The sequence below is a fragment of the Bos mutus genome, chromosome 5 (genome assembly GCF_027580195.1).
Source record: "Bos mutus isolate GX-2022 chromosome 5, NWIPB_WYAK_1.1, whole genome shotgun sequence".
Taxonomy (NCBI): domain Eukaryota; kingdom Metazoa; phylum Chordata; class Mammalia; order Artiodactyla; family Bovidae; genus Bos; species Bos mutus.
The window spans coordinates 22,789,940-22,807,936 of NC_091621.1; the positions used below are offsets into that span (position 1 = coordinate 22,789,940).

The 17,997-nt window shown below is 40.4% G+C and overlaps 1 protein-coding gene across 2 annotated transcripts in view; it reads left to right on the top strand.

Moving 5' to 3' along the window:
- The window catches only part of SRGAP1 (SLIT-ROBO Rho GTPase activating protein 1), a 311,444-nt gene that overhangs the window by 246,117 nt on the left and 47,330 nt on the right, over nucleotides 1–17,997 (top strand). For both annotated transcript variants that reach the window (XM_070370528.1, XM_005902533.3), the window contains exons 9-11: nucleotides 8,671–8,868; nucleotides 9,321–9,405; nucleotides 16,860–16,887. In XM_070370528.1, the coding sequence (XP_070226629.1) occupies nucleotides 8,671–8,868; nucleotides 9,321–9,405; nucleotides 16,860–16,887 (311 nt within the window). The remainder of the gene's footprint in view (nucleotides 1–8,670; nucleotides 8,869–9,320; nucleotides 9,406–16,859; nucleotides 16,888–17,997) is intronic.

Genomic DNA, 17,997 nt, shown 5'->3' on the forward strand with positions numbered 1-17,997 from the left:
TGGGTAATTGAGGGGGAAAGTAAGAGATAATTTGGTTATACCTTCTATTACCAGTTATACTTTCTGTTACCCCAAAATTGGCATTTGCCTCTTGGTGGATGTCAAAAGACTTCCAAACCAAAGCACAGGAAGATTTATTATTTCTTGCAGCAAGTAAGAACATTGAGAATCTTTCCCAAAACAGTGTCTACTCAACAGCAAGAATTGGAGAATTTTAAGCCTAAAGGCACATGCATATTGTGAAGGGGTTTAAGCAGAGGAGAATTTCAGCATAGACTTGGGGGCAAAGGTCAGCAGAATCCAAGCTTTAGTTGATTGAGATCAGGAGGGTCAATATCTTCATTCCGTCCTTTACCTGGGTGGGAGCCTTTGAGTTCCTGAAGAACTCAAAGATACATTATTATGTGTATTCCTTGAGGGAGGACTAGAACTCTGCCTTATCACTGAACTACTGTTTGACAAACTTTTCTGTGTTCCCTTGAGATCATGGATTACTGAGACCTGTTCAAGGGCAAGCGTTGGGCTTAGATCACAAAATAGCTGAGGCTACAGTGGCTCCTCTTATGTCAAGAAAGCCATTCATTCCTGGTTGTGTTTCTCTGGGGACCCCCTAACCTATCTGCTTTACATTTCTATCTGTGGTAGAAGAATCACATCTCCCTCCCACATTTCCCCTAATACCAGTGACTGCAGCAGAATCCCAAGTCATGTCCATCACTGATCAGACTCTTAAGGGCAGTTGTCAGATTCTTCTAAGACTTGGTATAAGATGTAAAGCTTGATAACCACTTAATCGTGATTGCTGTGTCTGATGGTCTCTGTGGCTTTAGCTTCATTTTTCTTTATTTAAGTGATTCTTACTTGCCTAAAACCTTCTACTGATGAGTTTGACAATAAAAGCCCAAGTAAAAGCTAACTGCCATTTGTCCTTTAAATGATAACATCATCTTGCCCAAAATTGAAAAGAGGATCAACTTTTTCAATGAAAACATGTATTTTTAGAAGGGGTCTGTGGTGTGTGTGTGTGTTTGTGTGTAAACATGTATTTTTAGAAGGGGTCTGTGTGTGTGTGTGTATGTATTTTGTTTCAAATAAGCTTTAACTTTATTGGAGGGAGGGCCCCGATCCAGGAGAATACCAAGCAGAATGAGAAGAGTTTCTGCAAATGGTCTAAAAGTGATCAGCAGTCTAGGACATCCAGAAGAAAGTGTCAGAGCCCAGGATGACTGTCAGTAAGGAGACCCTGCGTTATTGGTGTCTGCCAAGCATTCCTCTGGAGTCTGTCGATTTGGAAGGAGGAAGACTTCAGCATCCACCATCCATTCAGTTCATTTTCACTGCTGTCTGGAGAATCTGCTGTGTTCTAGACACTGTGCTGGTTAATAAGCTGTCCCTGACCTCAAGGTGCTCCCGCTGGAGACAGAAGACAGAGGCCTTCTATACAGTGTGGTATGGGTGCTCATGAGAAATGGATTTGAGATCATGCTCATCAGACCACTGTTGGTAAAAGGTCCACCCAGATGGGTCATTAAATCAGAGTCTAGCAGCCGTAGGAAAGCAGGCTTTCTCAGATGCGGCTGACTCAGAGACATTGTTCAGAGAGCTCTAGGCAATGATGATGTTCTCATCTTTAGATTAAGTTGTATCATTTCTGAGAATAAATTCTGCTCAGAAAATTTTGTTCTCAGAAGTCAGGAGAGTCTGGTATTTGTAAACAGGCGTCTCAAATGCAAGCATGTAGATTTTAAACTTGCATCTTAAATGCAAGTGGGTAGATTGCTAGTGTGAATTCATCTGGAATGGTAATGTGACCCTTTCCCTATCCAAGGGGAAGGGTAGCAAAAGTTGGACTGCTTTTTCAAATCTGGCCACACCTTACCCAGCACTGATAAGGTCACCTGCATCTGTGCCCCCTGTTGAGGTACCAGGGGCAAAGGAAATATGCTGCCGCTGTGCCTGCCTTATATGGCCTGTGCCAGCAGTAAGTTTCTGTACCCTTGGTCGATTAACTATGGCATTAATCCAATTCATATGTGTGGGTGGATGTATGTGGTCTCTTTCTTCTAACTTTTGCTACATCTGAAATGATACAGTGCTGTAATTGAAATACTTTCAAGGTCAGTGTTGGCAAGGAGGGAGTAGTTAAGTGAGGAGGTAGGACAGGGCTCAGAAGTTACCTTTACCAATGGAGCGACAAGGCTTAAAGGACGAATAGGCCTGCTGCAGGTGCAAGACACCAGGCACAGTGCCATAAAATAATGTCTGTTTAGGGGTTGAATTGTATACGCTCCCCAAATGCATATGTTGAATTGCTGACCCCCAGTACTTCAGAAGGCGACCTTATTTGAAGATATGGTGTTGTCACAGAGGTAATCAAGTTAAGGTGACTCAGTGGTAAAGTGGTAAAGAATCCACTCCCAATGCAGGAGATGTGAGTTTGATCCCCGAGTCAGGAAGATCCCCTGGAGAAGGAAATAGCAACCCACTCCCATATTCTTGCCTGTGGGAAATCCCATGGACAGGGAGCATGGGGTCCCAAAAGAGTTGGATACGACTTAGCGACCAAAACAACAGTCAGGTTAAAGTGCCATCATTAGGGTGAACCTAACCAGTGTGACTGATGTCCTTATATTAAGGGGAAATTTGAACACAGAAACACAGATGGAGAGAAGACAAAGATGATGACCATGTATACGCCAAGAAGGCAGGGCTGCGACAGCTCCTTCCTCACAGCCTCAGAAGGCGCCAGCCCTGCCCACACCTTGATCTCAGGCTTCTGGCCTCCAAAACTATGAGGCAATAGGTTTCAGTTATTTAAGCCACACAGTATGTGGCACTGTATTACAGCAGTGCTAGAAAACTAAACCACTGTGTTCAGAAAAGGGAACTCCTTGTTTTCTCTAATAATTGTAATGTCCTGGGGAAGAAAGGCCAAAGTGCCCATCTACAGAAGCCCACATTCTCTCCCCCATCGTTCATTTGGATCTGCATCTCAAGAGTCCAGGCCACCTGGACAGTCCCCTGGTGCCTCACGTTCTTCAGGATTTTTCATAATTCCTTGTCGTGTTTTTGGCTTTTCCTCTACCAAACCCAGTTGCATCTGCCTGCTACTGATGGGGAGTCATTACAAGCCTCTTGTTAGCTGTTTCATATTTGTCTCATTATGTTCTCCCCTGTGACTTATGGCCTGTGTGTGTCAGAAGCCAGTGTTCTTCATCAGGAACATCCCATGGGATAATATATAGTCCCAGCCACTGTGTCTGATGGCTTCTGTCACATCCTTTATTCTTCCTGACAGTTCCAAATTTAACCTTGACACTTCTCAGAAAGAAGTTAAAAGAAAAATAGTTTTGTTGAGGTTGACAAGGAATCACATGACTACTGCTGGTCCACAGTATGGGCCATAGTCTCTGGGTCTGTTCCCAAGGGCTTGGCCCCAGACTGCAGCTGACCATAGCTAGATCTGAGTCACAGGTCCACTATAGGGTCCATAGTTGGCACCAAGGTCTGCATGCAGGCCAGCCTCTGGGGGCACAGATGGGCATGTCTCTCTCCTGGTTCCTAGGTAGGCAGGACTGCTCTTGGATCACTACTGAGAGGAACTGGATTCAAGTTATAGGGCTGCTTCAAGATCCAAAGTTGGACAGAGTTTGGTGGGCCTGCCTCTGGAAACACAAATGGGCTTATTTCTTGTTGAGTCCCTAGGGTAGCTATAATTATTCATAGGCCATTGCTGATAGGTATTGGAACCAAGTTACAGGGCTACTGTATTATTCACAGTTGGACTGAGGTTGGCGGGCCTGCTCCCAGTACACAGGTGTGCCTCTTGGCAGGTCCCTGGGCAATAGGACTGCTCTCAGACCAAGGCTGGGAGGAACTGCAACTGCATCATGAGCTGTTCTACGGTCCACAGCTAAAGCCAGGATCAGCAAAGTTATTTGGGGCACAGGTGGGCTTGACCCCTCCTGGGTCCCTTAGCAGATAGTGCTGGTGGCAGGACCAATGCCAAACAGGATTGTAGCTGAGTCTACAAGGGAACGGAGCTATTTCCAGGTCCTCTTGCTAGGACCAAGGTTAGCAAGCCTGCCAACAGCTTCCTCATGTCAGTCCTCGTCAGCCGTGGGCTCCAGTGAGGTTTTACAAGCTCCCACCTAGACCCCAAAGCTCCATGGATGGCTGCCAGAGTATTGTTTCTGTGGGGGTATGTGAATAATAGACCGCTTATTCTACCATCTCACTGACATCACCTACAAGATGGTGAGTCTTCTACTTCAGCCTGTAGATATATAATCATGACTTAAAGTAACTACTTCTAATGTTATTTTTAAAGTCATCATTAGTATTCTTTTTTCCCAGTATCCTTTGCATTGTGTATATCCTCAGGAATAATGACTAAGTCTGTTAAATTTTTTGCCTCCTTTTAAAATTTACTTTGTCTCATGACCTCTCTAAGCCTCTGAAATAGCACTGATAGCTAGTGTTTCTTCTCTAAACAATATTTTGTTGTTCAAATAAACAACTAAAAGTTGAACATATTTCAGAAACATATTGCACTAAACATATTGTTTAAAAATTGAACATATTTCTACTTTCTGTAACGATGGACTGAGTCACTCAGCTGATTCTTTCAACATTTCACTCTCCAGGGCAAGGTACATAGCCGAGCCTGAAATCCATGACGTAAGGAACCATATGTTCCCAAAAGGAAGAGCATCAGATTATTTTGAACAGAAATAAAATCTAGTGATTTTGAACTATTAGTGCCCCTAATGACTTGGAAAAATAAACGAATATTCTCTCAGGATGATAATCTCACCTTAGAGCTCAAATAATTCTACCAAAAATGTCCAGCAAAGATAACTAGGTACATAAGGAGACAAGATGTAATGAGTGGTAGCCAGAAGACATAATAGACAATAGAAATAAATTATCAGAAACTGTAAAAGATCTCTATACTGTGTTTAAGGAGATAAAAGCCAAGCTTAGATTTCAGCAGGGCACTATTATAACCTCTAAACAGTGAAATAGTTTGAAAATAAACCACAGAAATTCTAGAGTTGAGAAATATAGAAATACCAAAATACCAAAAAATACCAAAGTACAGAAATACCAAAATACAGAAAAATCCAAACTAATAAATTGGTGCATGGTTTAACATCAGATTAGACACAGCTGAAGAGTGAATTATCAAAATGAAAGAAAAATTAGAAGAAAGTAATTGAAATGCAGCACGGAAAAACAAAAGGATAGAAAATATGAAGAGAATGGTAAGCTACAGAGGACATAATTAAACTCCCAGAAAAAAATGAAAGAGAAGAAAGTAGAGTTGATATTTGCAAAGGTAATTTTATCTGAAGTTTTATCATAGCTTTGGAAAAATACCACACAATTCAAGAAGTCTGAATATATTTAGAATAAGCTTTTAAAATCCTTACCTAGACGCATTATAGTTAAACTGTAAAAAACTTTAAAAGCAGCTGGAGAAAGAAAGCAGAGTTCTTTCAAAGTACAATAAACTGACAATAAACTTCTCACTCAACAGGAACATGAAAACCACAAGAAAGTACAGTGATATCTTAAATGTACTAAAGGAAAGTAACTGCCCACCAGGGGAAAAAAGATATATTTCATAATAGAAGGTGAAATAAAAGACGTTTTTAAATCAATAAAGACTGAGTTCACTGCCAGAAGATTCATGCTAAAAAGAATTTCTTCATAGAAAACAAATTTATGGTTACCAAAAGGAAAGAAGAAGGATAAATTAGGAGTATGGGATTAACAGATACACATTACTCTGTATAAAATAGATATTCATCATTCAGTCACTAAGTTGTGTCTCTTTGCAACCCCATGGACAGCAGTACACCGGGCTTCCCTGCCCTTCACCATGTGCCGAAGCTTGCTGAAACTCATGTCCATTGAGTCAGTGATCCCATCCAACCATCTCATCTTCTGTCACTCCCTCTCCTTTATTGTTATACAGATGCAGCAATAAGAATTTACTGTATAGCACAGAGAACTATGTTTAATATCTTGTAATAGCCTATAATGGAAAAGAATCTAAAAAACTATGTGTGTGTATATATATATAACTGAATTACTTTGTTATACACCTGAAACTAACATAATATTGTAAGTCAACTATATTTTTCTTAAAAAAAGAACTTCTAAAATGTGTTCTTAAAAATGTAAGAGATAGAAATCAAAGAATGTAATAATTATATGGATAAAGTTAAATGAATGCTGCCTAGATCACAATAATGTCTTATATATAAATGTATACAAATATTTACATATATATCATGTTATGAAACATTACCAAAAAAAGCATATAATTCAGGAAAAGTGAATGGTTTTAAGATGTTCTAAACTCTCTACAGGCTTCCCTGGTGGCTCAGTGGTAGGGAATCCACCTGCCAATGCAGGAGATACGAGTTCAATCCCTGGGCCAGGAAGATCCTCTGGAGAAGGAAATGGCAACCCACTCCAGTATTCTCGCCTAGGAAATCCTATGGAGAGGACCTAGAAGGCTACAGTCCATGGGGTCATAAAAGTGACAGTCAGACGTGACTTAGCAACTAAACAACAACAACAAACTCTGTACATTGTCTGGGAAGAGGATAAAGTTATCAATTTATGAAGATTCTGATAAGCAAAGGTGGAGTACAGCCTAATTGTGGAAGATAAATTGAAAAGCTCCCAGAAGATAGCATAAAATAGTATGCCACTTATGACTACTTATGAGATGGGAAAATATTTCTTAAATAGGGCACAAAAAGCCCTGATTTCAAAGGAAAGGATTGGTAAATTGATTACATTAAAACTAGAGACTGTTTGTCTAAATACTATAGAAAGCCACAGTATAGAGTAGGAAAAGATATTTGCATCACATATAGCTAACAAAAAACTCATATACTTGTTACAGATCAGTAAGACAAAGGCTCATCACCCACTATAAGATTGAGCAGGAGATTTAACAAACTGTGTCCAAGAGAGAGAATCTAAATTGCCTTAAACATGTGATGATGTGCTCAATCTCAACCATCAGAGAAATGCATGTTAAAACCACAATGTGATACAGTTACACAACCAGTGTAATGATTTATTTGGTTTTTGTTTTTTCTTTTGGCCATGCCACAAGGCATGTGGGATCCTAGTTCCCCAACCAGGGACAAACCCATGCACCCAGCAGTGGGAGTGCAGAATCTTCACCACTGAACTGCCAGGGAAGTTCCATCAACACAATGGTTTAATTTTTTAAAGCTGACAGTACCAATTGTTTGGAGAAGGCAATGGCAGCCCACTCCAGTACTCTTGCCTGGAAAATCCCATGGACGGAGGAGCCTGGGAGGCTGCAGTCCATGGGGTCGTGAAGAGTCGGACACGACTGAGCGACTTCACTTTCACTTTTCACTTTCATGCATTGGAGAAGGAAATGGCAACCCACCCAGTGTTCTTGCCTAGAGAATCCCAGGGACAGGGGAGCCTGGTGGGCTGCCATCTATGGGGTCACACAGAGTCGGACACGACTGAAGCGACTTAGCAGTACCAATTGTTGAGGATGTGGAGTAATAGGAATTCTCCTCCTGTGTTGGTGGGAATACAAATGAGAATAATAACTTTGCAAACAGTCTGGAATACCCAATAAGCAGTAAGTCTACTCACGTATGTGTGGCCCAACAAAAATGTGTTCATAGCAATATTATTCATAGTGGCCCCAAGTCAGAAATAAGTCATCTATCAACAGTAAAAGGGATGAATTCCAATGTATTCTTACAATGAATATTCAGCAGTGAAATAGGATACTCATAAGAAATGAATAAATCTTACTATATAAAGTTGAGCAAAAGAAGCAAGACAAAAATCCTACATACTATAGTACTTAGTAACTACCTTTGGGGAGGAGAAAAGCATGTGTGGTGATTGGGAGAAGCAGAGGGCACTCATAATGTACTAGATTTCTTTATCTGAGTGGTAATCACATGAATGTGTTCAGTCAGTGATAATTCATAAAGTCATACTTATTGTTCATGCATCTTTCTGTGTGTAATTTCACTTCAGTTAAACTGAAGGTTCTTTAAAACAAAATGTAATTGAGAGAGTACCCGGTGATACATGAGATTTACAAGAACTCATATATGAATGACGTCCTCCTTAGGATAATTTGGAAGAAAGCCTCTCATATTTGTGACATGAGGTATTGTTTACCTGTCTCTCTCCCCTGTTGATACTGTTCATTCGCTAAGTTGTGTCCAACTCTTTGAGACCCCATGAACTGCAGCACACCAGGCTTCCCTGTCCTTTACCTTCTCCCCAAGCTTGCTCAAACTCATGTCCATTGAGTTGGTGATGCCATCCAACCATCTCATCCTGTCGCCCCCTTCTCCCCTTGCCCTCAGTCTCGCCCAGCATCAGGGTCTTCTTCAATAAGTCAGCTCTTTGTATCAGCTGGCCAAAGTATTGGAGTTTCAGCATCAGCCCTTTCAATGAGTAATCAGTGTTGATTTCCTTTAGGATTGACTGGTTTGATCTCTTGTTGTTCCCCCAGTGGACTCTGAACTTTGGACGGGAGGGCCTGTGCCCCCATTTCTGACTGACAGAGTGGTTTCTCACTGAGTGTGGGATTCATGAAATAAGGTACTCACTGGAGAGATGTACTCCTGTTCCCAGGTTAAGAAAACGACTGAGGCCACCCTGCAGACAATACAGGATATGGTCACTATCGAGGACTACGATGTTTCTGAGTGCTTCCAGCACAGTCGCTCCACAGAGTCTGTGAAGTCCACGGTCTCTGAAACCTATCTGAGTAAGCCCAGCATCGCCAAGAGAAGAGCCAACCAGCAGGAGACCGAGCAGTTCTACTTCATGGTACGCCTGCTGCTTCCCCAACCTCTTGGGGTCTCCAATCTGGGGTCCCCCAGCTCTGCTTTTGGAATTGCATCAGAATCATCTAGCATTCTTTATTAAGACCAGAGTTCCCAATTCAGCAATTCTGGGATATGGGAGATAGTGCTGATATGCAGACAAAGTTAAAAAGGGCTGCTCTAAAACAGAACTTTTAAAGGATCTCATGAACATACATGTCACCACGAGAGCTTGTTAAAATGCAGGTTCTGATGCCAATAGTCCTGGCGTGGGGGTAACTGAGAGTTCACACCTCTAATAGGCTGATGCCGTGGTCTGCATCAGAACCATACTTTGCATAGCAAGATTCTAGGATCTAGGAGGTAAGAATGGCTGGATTTTTAGATATCCTGTAGGAAGTTCCTTGACATCAAATAGTTTCTTTTAAAGTTAAAAATGTATCTTTCCTTTTGCAGAAACTCAGAGAATATTTGGAGGGTAGTAATCTCATCACAAAACTTCAAGCCAAGCATGACTTGTTGCAGAGGACGCTTGGAGAAGGTCAGTTATCTGAAAGAGTTGGGGAGATGACCTGGATTATATCTTGTGTTGTGTATGTGTTCCATGAAGAATATGAACCGTGTGAATTTGTTCTGGAAGAAGCAGAGAACAGCGTATGTTTAGATTTGGCTTTATCTGTTTAAGAATCAAATTTTCCCTGGAACTATTTCCTTTTATCCTTTTTTCTTTTGGAGGCTGTGCCACACTTCCCAGGTAGCTCAGTGGTTCTTCATGCCAAGCAGGAGACGTGGGTTCAATCCCTGGGTTGTAAAGATCCCCTGGAGAAGGAAATGGCAACCCACTCCAGTATTCTTGCCTGGAAAATCCCATTGACAGAGGAGCCTGGCGGGTTGGGTCCATGTGATTGCAGAAGACTCAGACATGACTGAGTGACTAAACAACACCACCAACTTATGGGATTTAGTTCCCCAATCAGGGATGGAACCAGGCTCCCATCAGTAAGGGGGGCAGAGTGCCAACCACTGGACTACCAGGGAATTCTCCGAAATTATTTTCCCTATAAACTTTATGCTAACTTGGAGGCAGAGCAGTGAAATCTAGGGCTGAAAAACCAACACAGAGCTGCAAAGAAGGGTCTTCAGAGCCCCAGTGCTTCTAGGAGTACAGAAGTGTAAGGAACTGTGCCTGCTCCCACCTGCTGACAGCCCCCTCCTCTGCCCCAGCCACTTCTTCCTGTCCTTGGTGTACTTTCCCCACCCTTCCAGTCCCACCCCTTTTGTTTAAATGGGCTGGTATTTGTTGTCCCATCTATTGCCTTTTTGGACTCTGCTAGTGCTAAGTCACTTCAGTCGCGTCCGACTCTGTGCGACCCCATAGATGGCAGCCCACCAGGCTCCCCCGTCCCTGGGATTCTCCAGGCAAGAACACTGGAGTGGGTTGCCATTTCCTGCTCCAATGCATGAAAGTGAAAAGTGAAAGTGAAGTCGCTCAGTCATGTCTAACTTCGAGATCTCATGGACTATAGCCTACCAGGCCACTCCATCCATTGGATTTTTCAGGCAAGAGTACAGGAGTGGGTTGCCATGTCCATCGGACTCTAGAAACCAGTTAAACCAGTTTGGGTGCCCTCCCCCCAACCCCCCCCAGTAAGATTGGTCTTAGTTGAGAAATAGTTTCATTCTATTAGTATATCTAGTAAAAACAAAAAAACAATAGCAACCACTTATAGAAAGCTCTCTGTGTGCCAGGCATTGTTCTGAGCTGTATATTTAACTGAGCACTGTTAATTTCCCCATTTTTCACAGATGGGAAAACTGAGGAGAGAGAAAGGATTACAAGCAAAGGGGATAGTGTAGATGTTTTTCTCTTTTCATCTTTGTGAAATTTAAAAAGAGGAGAAAAAAGCCACCAGGTCCCTGTCCTCAGTACCTCAGTACCAGTCGGTAACACGTTTAATTCTTATTTTTCACACTAGATCTTGCTGGAAGTTATAAAAAGTGAAAGACAATACAGATGGGAGAGGGAAATCAGGGAGCGAGTTGTGTGAACAACTCAAGCTAAAAAGAGTTGACCAGTTTTAGAACTTTCCTGCCCAGAAAACAAGGTGTTTCCATCACCTTATCTCCTGGTCTCCTCCAAAGGACTCATTATCCTCAGGGAATGTCCACATGTAGAAAGGTCTTCATAACCTGAAATACCATGAATTGCAGTTAGAATGCCAGACTCTAAGATAAAAGGCCAATTTTACTTAGAAAAAAAAAACACTTAAAGTACTAAAAAGTGTCTTAAAAAATTATTGTTGCTAAGTCATGTCTGACTCTGCAACCCAATGGACTGCATGCAGCACGCCAGGCTTCCCTGTCCTTCCAATATCTCCCAGAGTTTGCTCAAACTCATGTCCATTGAGTCGGTGATGCCATCCAGCCATCTCACCCTCTGTCATCCCCTTCTCCTCCTGCACTCAATCTTTCCCAGCATCAGGGGGCTTTTCCAGTAAATCAGCTCTTCATGTCAGGTGACCAAAAAATCAAGTAACTAAATATAATATGTGAATATTCATTAGATTATGAATCAAAAATCAAAAGTTATAAAAGATGTTTTAGTGATATTTGGGGAAATTTAAATATAGACTATATTATATGGTATTATTGAATGAATTTTTCATTTTCCTAGATATGATAAACTTATGAAGGAGAATATTCTTATTATTAAGAAATGCTTGCTAAGTGTCCTAATTCTGCAACTTACTTTCAGATGGTTCAGGAAAAAAGACATATGTAAGAATGAGGGAGAGAGGAGGAGATAAAGTCATTATTGTAAAATGTTACCAGTTGGGAAATCTATGTGAAGGTATAAGAATGTTCCCTGTACCAGTCTTTCAGTTTTTCTGTAACAGAAGTTTGAACCTTAGAAAAAGCCCTTTTTTTCTTTGAATAATTGTCTTACCTCAGCTACTGTGTCTTTTTCTTGTTTTTCTCCTCATAACATGTGAAGTCTTTTTCTTTTTTTCCATTTTTCACAAATGCCTTATATTTCAGTGATGCCCCAAGGTCATTGCCCATCCCAAAGCATAAATTATCTTAAGTGCAGCTGAATACTTACAGAACTGGAGACACCACTTCAGAAATTGTGAGTTGCAGGGAATGAAGTAGTGGGTGAATTCATTCTTGGCGCTGCAGGCAGACATGTGTTAATACTCTGATCACATTCTGAAACCTTTATGGTACTCATTCTACATAGATTCCCTTCTGTCTCCTGGAGAGGAAGCCCCACTGGTTGATATGATTTTATATGCCATTATTGGCTAAGGCTATATTTTAGCCAGATTCTGTCTTTAGCTGCTGAATTGTATAAAACTATATCATGCCTGGTGAACTCTGTGCCAGGATTTCTCCTCTTGTAATTTCTTTCAGTGGTTTCCAGTGTCCTAGTGACACAAGCTGTGTTCAGGTATTCCAGATGTTCACTGAATTGGATTTTTTCTGCACAAGAAACTGGATTGTTCTCATCCGGGGCCAGCAGACACACTGGCTGCAGACCTCTCTGCTCCCCAGCCCTGCCCACGTGCAGACTTGGCAGCACTCTAGCTATTGGTCACAGCCCGGCCTTGATGCTAGCAGCTTTGCCCAGCGAAAGACTGAGCGTGGAGGACATGCCCCATCTTTCAGCTCTTGTGAGCCCTTCAGCTTTCCACACAAGCCCTGTTCACATTAATAGGCTTACACCAAGGGGCGACCAGGAAAGTTAATGGTGCCTGTCCCACAGTGAGATTATCCAATGGCGAGCCCTTAAGAAGGGCTCCAACTCTGGGGTTGGTTAACTAAGGTTAGAAGGTCAGATTTAAACAGTGCGTTTGGGGACAGTCTTGACTTTTTATATAGAAACCACATCTCTGAGTTATACTAGGCTCATTGCTGCAAAAACTGCCCTCATAGTAAAACAAATAGAGCCTAACTCAGGGATTTAGCAGTTGATCGTACACAGCTGAAACTGTAACTACAGACATGTGTTTGGCCTGTCTTACTGCTCGCTTTTGGCAGGCTACCAGTGACCCAGTAAGTCCTTTGATTTACAACATTGCAGAGCAACTAGATTGGGCTCTTAAAGTGGCACTGTCAAATATCAGAATTCCAAATCTTTGAAAACAACTGAAATAGAAAAGAAAAAACACACGAAGAGTTAAGGCCAAAGGCGTCATCATCATCTTCTTCATCCTTCAGCAACACCATTATATCATTTTGTGATGTCTTTGTTTTTAAATAAGATCAGATCAGATCAGATCAGTCGCTCAGTCATGTCTGACTCTTTGCGACCCCATGAATCGCAGCACGCCAGGCCTCCCTGTCCATCACCAGCTCCCAGAGTTCACACAGACTCACGTCCATCGAGTCAGTGATGCCATCCAGCCATCTCATCCTCTGTCCCCTTCTCCTCTTGCCCCCAATCCCTCCCAGCATCAGAGTCTTTTCCAATGAGTCAACTCTTCACATGAGGTGGCCAAAGTACTGGAGTTTCAGCATTAGCATCATTCCTTCAAAGAAATCCCAGGGCTGATCTCCTTCAGAATGGACTGGTTGGATTTCCTTGCAGTCCAAGGGACTCTCAAGAATCTTCAACACCACAGTTCAAAAGCATCAATTCTTTGGCGCTCAGCCTTCTTCACAGTCCAACTCTCACATCCATACATGACCACAGGAAAAACCATAGCCTTGACTAGAGGGACCTTTGTTGGCAAAGTAATGTCTCTGCTTTTGAATATGCTATCTAGGCTGGTCAGATTAGGGTTAGGGTTAGGGAAATAGATGTTAAATCGAGCATGGAAAATGAGCTATATGTCTGTAAAACTGAGGCACAGAAATTTTGTTCTATTTTAGTAATGAGCCTTGGTGTTCACATGGCTTCTTTGAGTGTAGCATTTGGAGTTAACGGGTTGTAAACATCCGTGTAATTTTTGCTAAACACAGATAATCAAACACTGAAACCTGAGTTCCATGTTATATTGTTTTTAGCCCTGGACATAGGAATTAAATAGACTATCATCACTCACTCCTTTGTCTTTGAGTCAAAGTACAAATATACTTTTGAAAGAAAAGCTGATTGTGAATAATTATATTTTTTAGAAAGGTACTGCAGTAGTTGTACTTTTAAGGAAGATAAAGGGCTGGAAAGTAACGCCACAAGTCCTTATCAATCATTCATTAGGGACAAAATCCAGGATGCCTCCATTCAGTGCGAGCTGCGTGCGTTTTAAATATTTTATCTAGTTTGGGGACTCAGATTGCCACCAAATTATATTTTGCTTTTCACTTTTACTCTGTGGACATAAAATACATTTGGGCTTGAAAAATAATTCACTTCCTAATTCTCGAGTAAATTTTAAAAGTAGTCGAAGTAGCTATTTGTACCAAGAACAAGATAATCCTGGATCATTTTTTTTTTTCCTCCAAATGGCTTGTATTGGGGTAGAAGAAGGAGTTGTCTGTTGTTTTTAATAATTAAGTAGCCTTCCAAAGAAAGTGATTGAAATCTAATCCTCAGACCACTGGAAGCTTTCACATTTCTCTGGGAAGCAGATTTCTTCTAAGCTTGTGTGTTATTGATCTATTAATGATGATACTGATTAAAAAATAAAACCTCATTCATCAGTTAGGACACACTGAGTACTATTAGCAGAAAAAAACAATGGATGTGGTGGTGGTGCTTATACTGTGAGTGATGGTTCTCACAAAGCTCGCTCTTGATTCATTAATCAAAATGTATCTTATAGGTTTTTAATTTTTTATCAAATACTATTAACCATGGATGGATGGAACAAAATGATTTTAAGCCATTTTATATATGATCATTTTCTAAATCTAGAGACTATTCAGTTAGGATACTTTAACAAAAGTAGTAAAATTTCAACATTGTAAAAGCATTTAGTTTCTAAGGAATTATCATTAACATCTTTTTGAATCACTTGGAAGTTATTAACCTCTGTGGTTCTCTTTAATTTGATAGGTATTAAAGTTGTTTTTAAAATGTATTTAATTTATTAAATCTTCAGTATTTTGTATTTGGCTTTATCCGTATGAGGCAGACAGATATCTCTACCTGCCTTCTAGGGTTTTTCTGAGTATTTGCTGGGGAGAAAAAGATTTACATTTTACAATATATGTGGGAGCTTGGGTCTAGAATTAAAAAAAACCTGGGCGTTAGTGCCAGACCCACCACATACTGACCATGCGACCTTGGACGAGTCACTTGTCTTCTATGGGCTCAGTCTAGCGATATTATAGTACCTACTTCATAAAGTTATAAAAATTGTGTTACTCTACAGAAAGTGCTTAGAACAGTGTCAATAAATGTTAGACATCATTGCTGTTTTTGTTGTTACTAATACATGTATTTTATGTCATACTTTTATGTTGTAATAAAGTATGCAACATGACAATCAGTACAGTATAAGTCAGCTATTTCCTTGGCTCTCAATCCTTTGTTCATTCTACTGACTGACCCTCAGTGATCTCAGCTCACTCTCATGGCCCCAACACAATCCAAAGAGTAGCAGCTCTTAAATATTAACCTCCAGCCCTGTCTTCTCACTGTGCATTAACCCTGTACAGCCAACTTCCTGCTGAAGGCCGTCCTCTAGGACATCACATTCAGCTCACTGTCTGCTCTCTCCACTTGCCCATAGACCTTCTCTCCCATCCATTTAGAAATAACTATTATAAATTCTTCTGGAGTTCTGTGTCTATCTTTTCTTTTTAAAGTAGCAGAAAGCCAGCAAAAGGAAGGAACTTATAGTTAAATGATAGGTAGAACTGGATAGTGGAGGAAAAAAATCAGATTTATCTCCCTTTCCCACTCCCTAACCCCAAGTCTTGGCCAAAGATAGATTCTACCAAGATTTACAGTAGCCTGCATCTGTGTTGAGACAGGTTTGCTCTGATATGAACTGGTGCCTCCTATTTAATAAATAGATATTAACCAAATACTTTATGTTACTTGTTATTCAAAAGCAGATGTAGGGTAAAAGATTCTGTTGCAGCCTGGGAGTATTCATTCACAGTTCCCAGCTAGCCAGTACTCTCTTACCATTGTTGTATTGGCCTTGCCCTAGAAGCCTGAATCATTGATCTGATGGGCTGGCCTCACCTGTTGGTGCTGCAACATGACACTTCTCTGCCAGCTGTATTTTCAAGCACTTTCAAGACCATATCATCATTTTGCAAACAAAGCAGTTGAATGGTTCAACTCTCCCACACCCCTTCCCACTACTCCACCCTAAATATAAGAAAGAACAGACAGCCATCATAGACATATTTAGGCTTGAAGTTAGCTCAGATTGTTAACAGCACCACAAAAAGAGAGCTGCTTAAAACAAACCAAGAAGCCTGAATGCATAAGAACCTCGTGTTTTAAATGACAGGGAATTCTGTGAAAGGCTTTTAGCTTACTAGTTGGTATAATGTAGCATAATTTAATGTCCTTGTACTTTCATATCTGCAAATGTCATTTCTGATTGTAAAGTACAACCTCTCTGCCTGATTTCATATTCTCGAAAGAATGCCAATTTAAAAGAAATTGAGTTCTCCTAACCCTATGTGACCCCTTGCTTCTCTCTCACAGTTATCAGTCCAGACAGAGGGAATAACTAACGTTGAAATCTTGGTTGTGTTTTATTTGTATTTCATCTTTGACCTTACAGTTAAGATCAAGCAGCTATTTCTTGTTTAAAAAATAATAATAATAACTAAAGCTCCCTGCCTCAAATTGCCAAGTGAAACATTTCTTTAATCTATGGAATTTATTAAGTTTTATGTATAGATTTCATGAAATACTTACTTTGAATTTTTTGTCTGTCTTTATATGCTGTCTTCATGCTGTCCACCGTAAAATGTGTGAGTTATTATAAACTCAGCATCATAAATCAAGGGACAGATGATATAAAAGATTACCAAATGCATTCCACTGATTCCATTCAGTTGACTTATTTTTTTTTCCTGCAGGTCATAGAGCTGAATATATGACTACAAGGTAGGAAAATATTTTAACATATTCATTGTGTCTCACTCTCTTCTCTCTTTTAACCAGCAACCAATTAAATGTTGCAAGAATGAACATATTTTGTTAATGAACTTGGAGGATAGTTTGGGCTTGACAAGACAGTAACAGGAAGTGTTTGGGGTTCTCATGAAACCAGATTTGCCCTGGCAGATCTGAGGGTTTCCCACTGGAATTGTAAAGCTCTGTAATGAGTAGCATCAGTTTAAAAAAAAAAAAAAAGGATAGAAATTGAATGGCTTTGATTTATCTAATCCAAAGCACTTTAAGTTTCTAAAAAGAGTCTGATAAGACTTTTGGTAATTTAATTAACAAGCAATATTATGTGCATATGTACAGTGTCTGGCTAGTTACTTCTTGCTTCTGTATGTCATAAAAACTAGAGCTGTGTTGAATATTCTTGGATTTTAGCTCAGTCCCTGTTCGGTTTGCTTTAAAATTTTAACTTTTAATGCCTAGTACAGTATTGCACTTCCTTTTGTTCTTCCTTTTTTTCCCCCTTTTATAAATTCTTGGAAGGATTTTGAAGCTACTGCTGAGAAGGAAAAGCCTTTTTGGAAGCAGATTCTGATTTGGGTTCGGGAAAGTTTATGGCAACTTTTCTTTTTCTCTGCCAACATTTGTGCAACAGCCAGAAATTCTTCTAATTGACATAACAAGACATTGCACTTTTAAAGTTGAGTTCTCTTTGAGGTAGGAGGCATTTGGAACACTGGTATGTCTGTTGCAGTAATGGTCAGGTTGATTTTCAGATTCTGTGATGTTCTTGCTAGGTAGTTTATTCAAAAGGAAACCCCTCTTATATCTTGGTGAACCAACTAGAAAGATATAGCCACTGACTTACCTAAACTTTATGAAAATACTGGTTTTTCTTCCCTATGTCAGTAACAAAGAGGCATATTACTCCTGCATGTTATATATCACTTGTATCACAGTTAATGTCTCCTTTACAGTATCAACTCTTTTACCTGTTTATAAATTATAATTCATATAAGGTACCCCTTTAAAAGATTTTTTTAAAGGCAGGAGTACAAATATGTAAATTCTCAATGACTGCTATTAATATAATTGCTCAGCAGACTG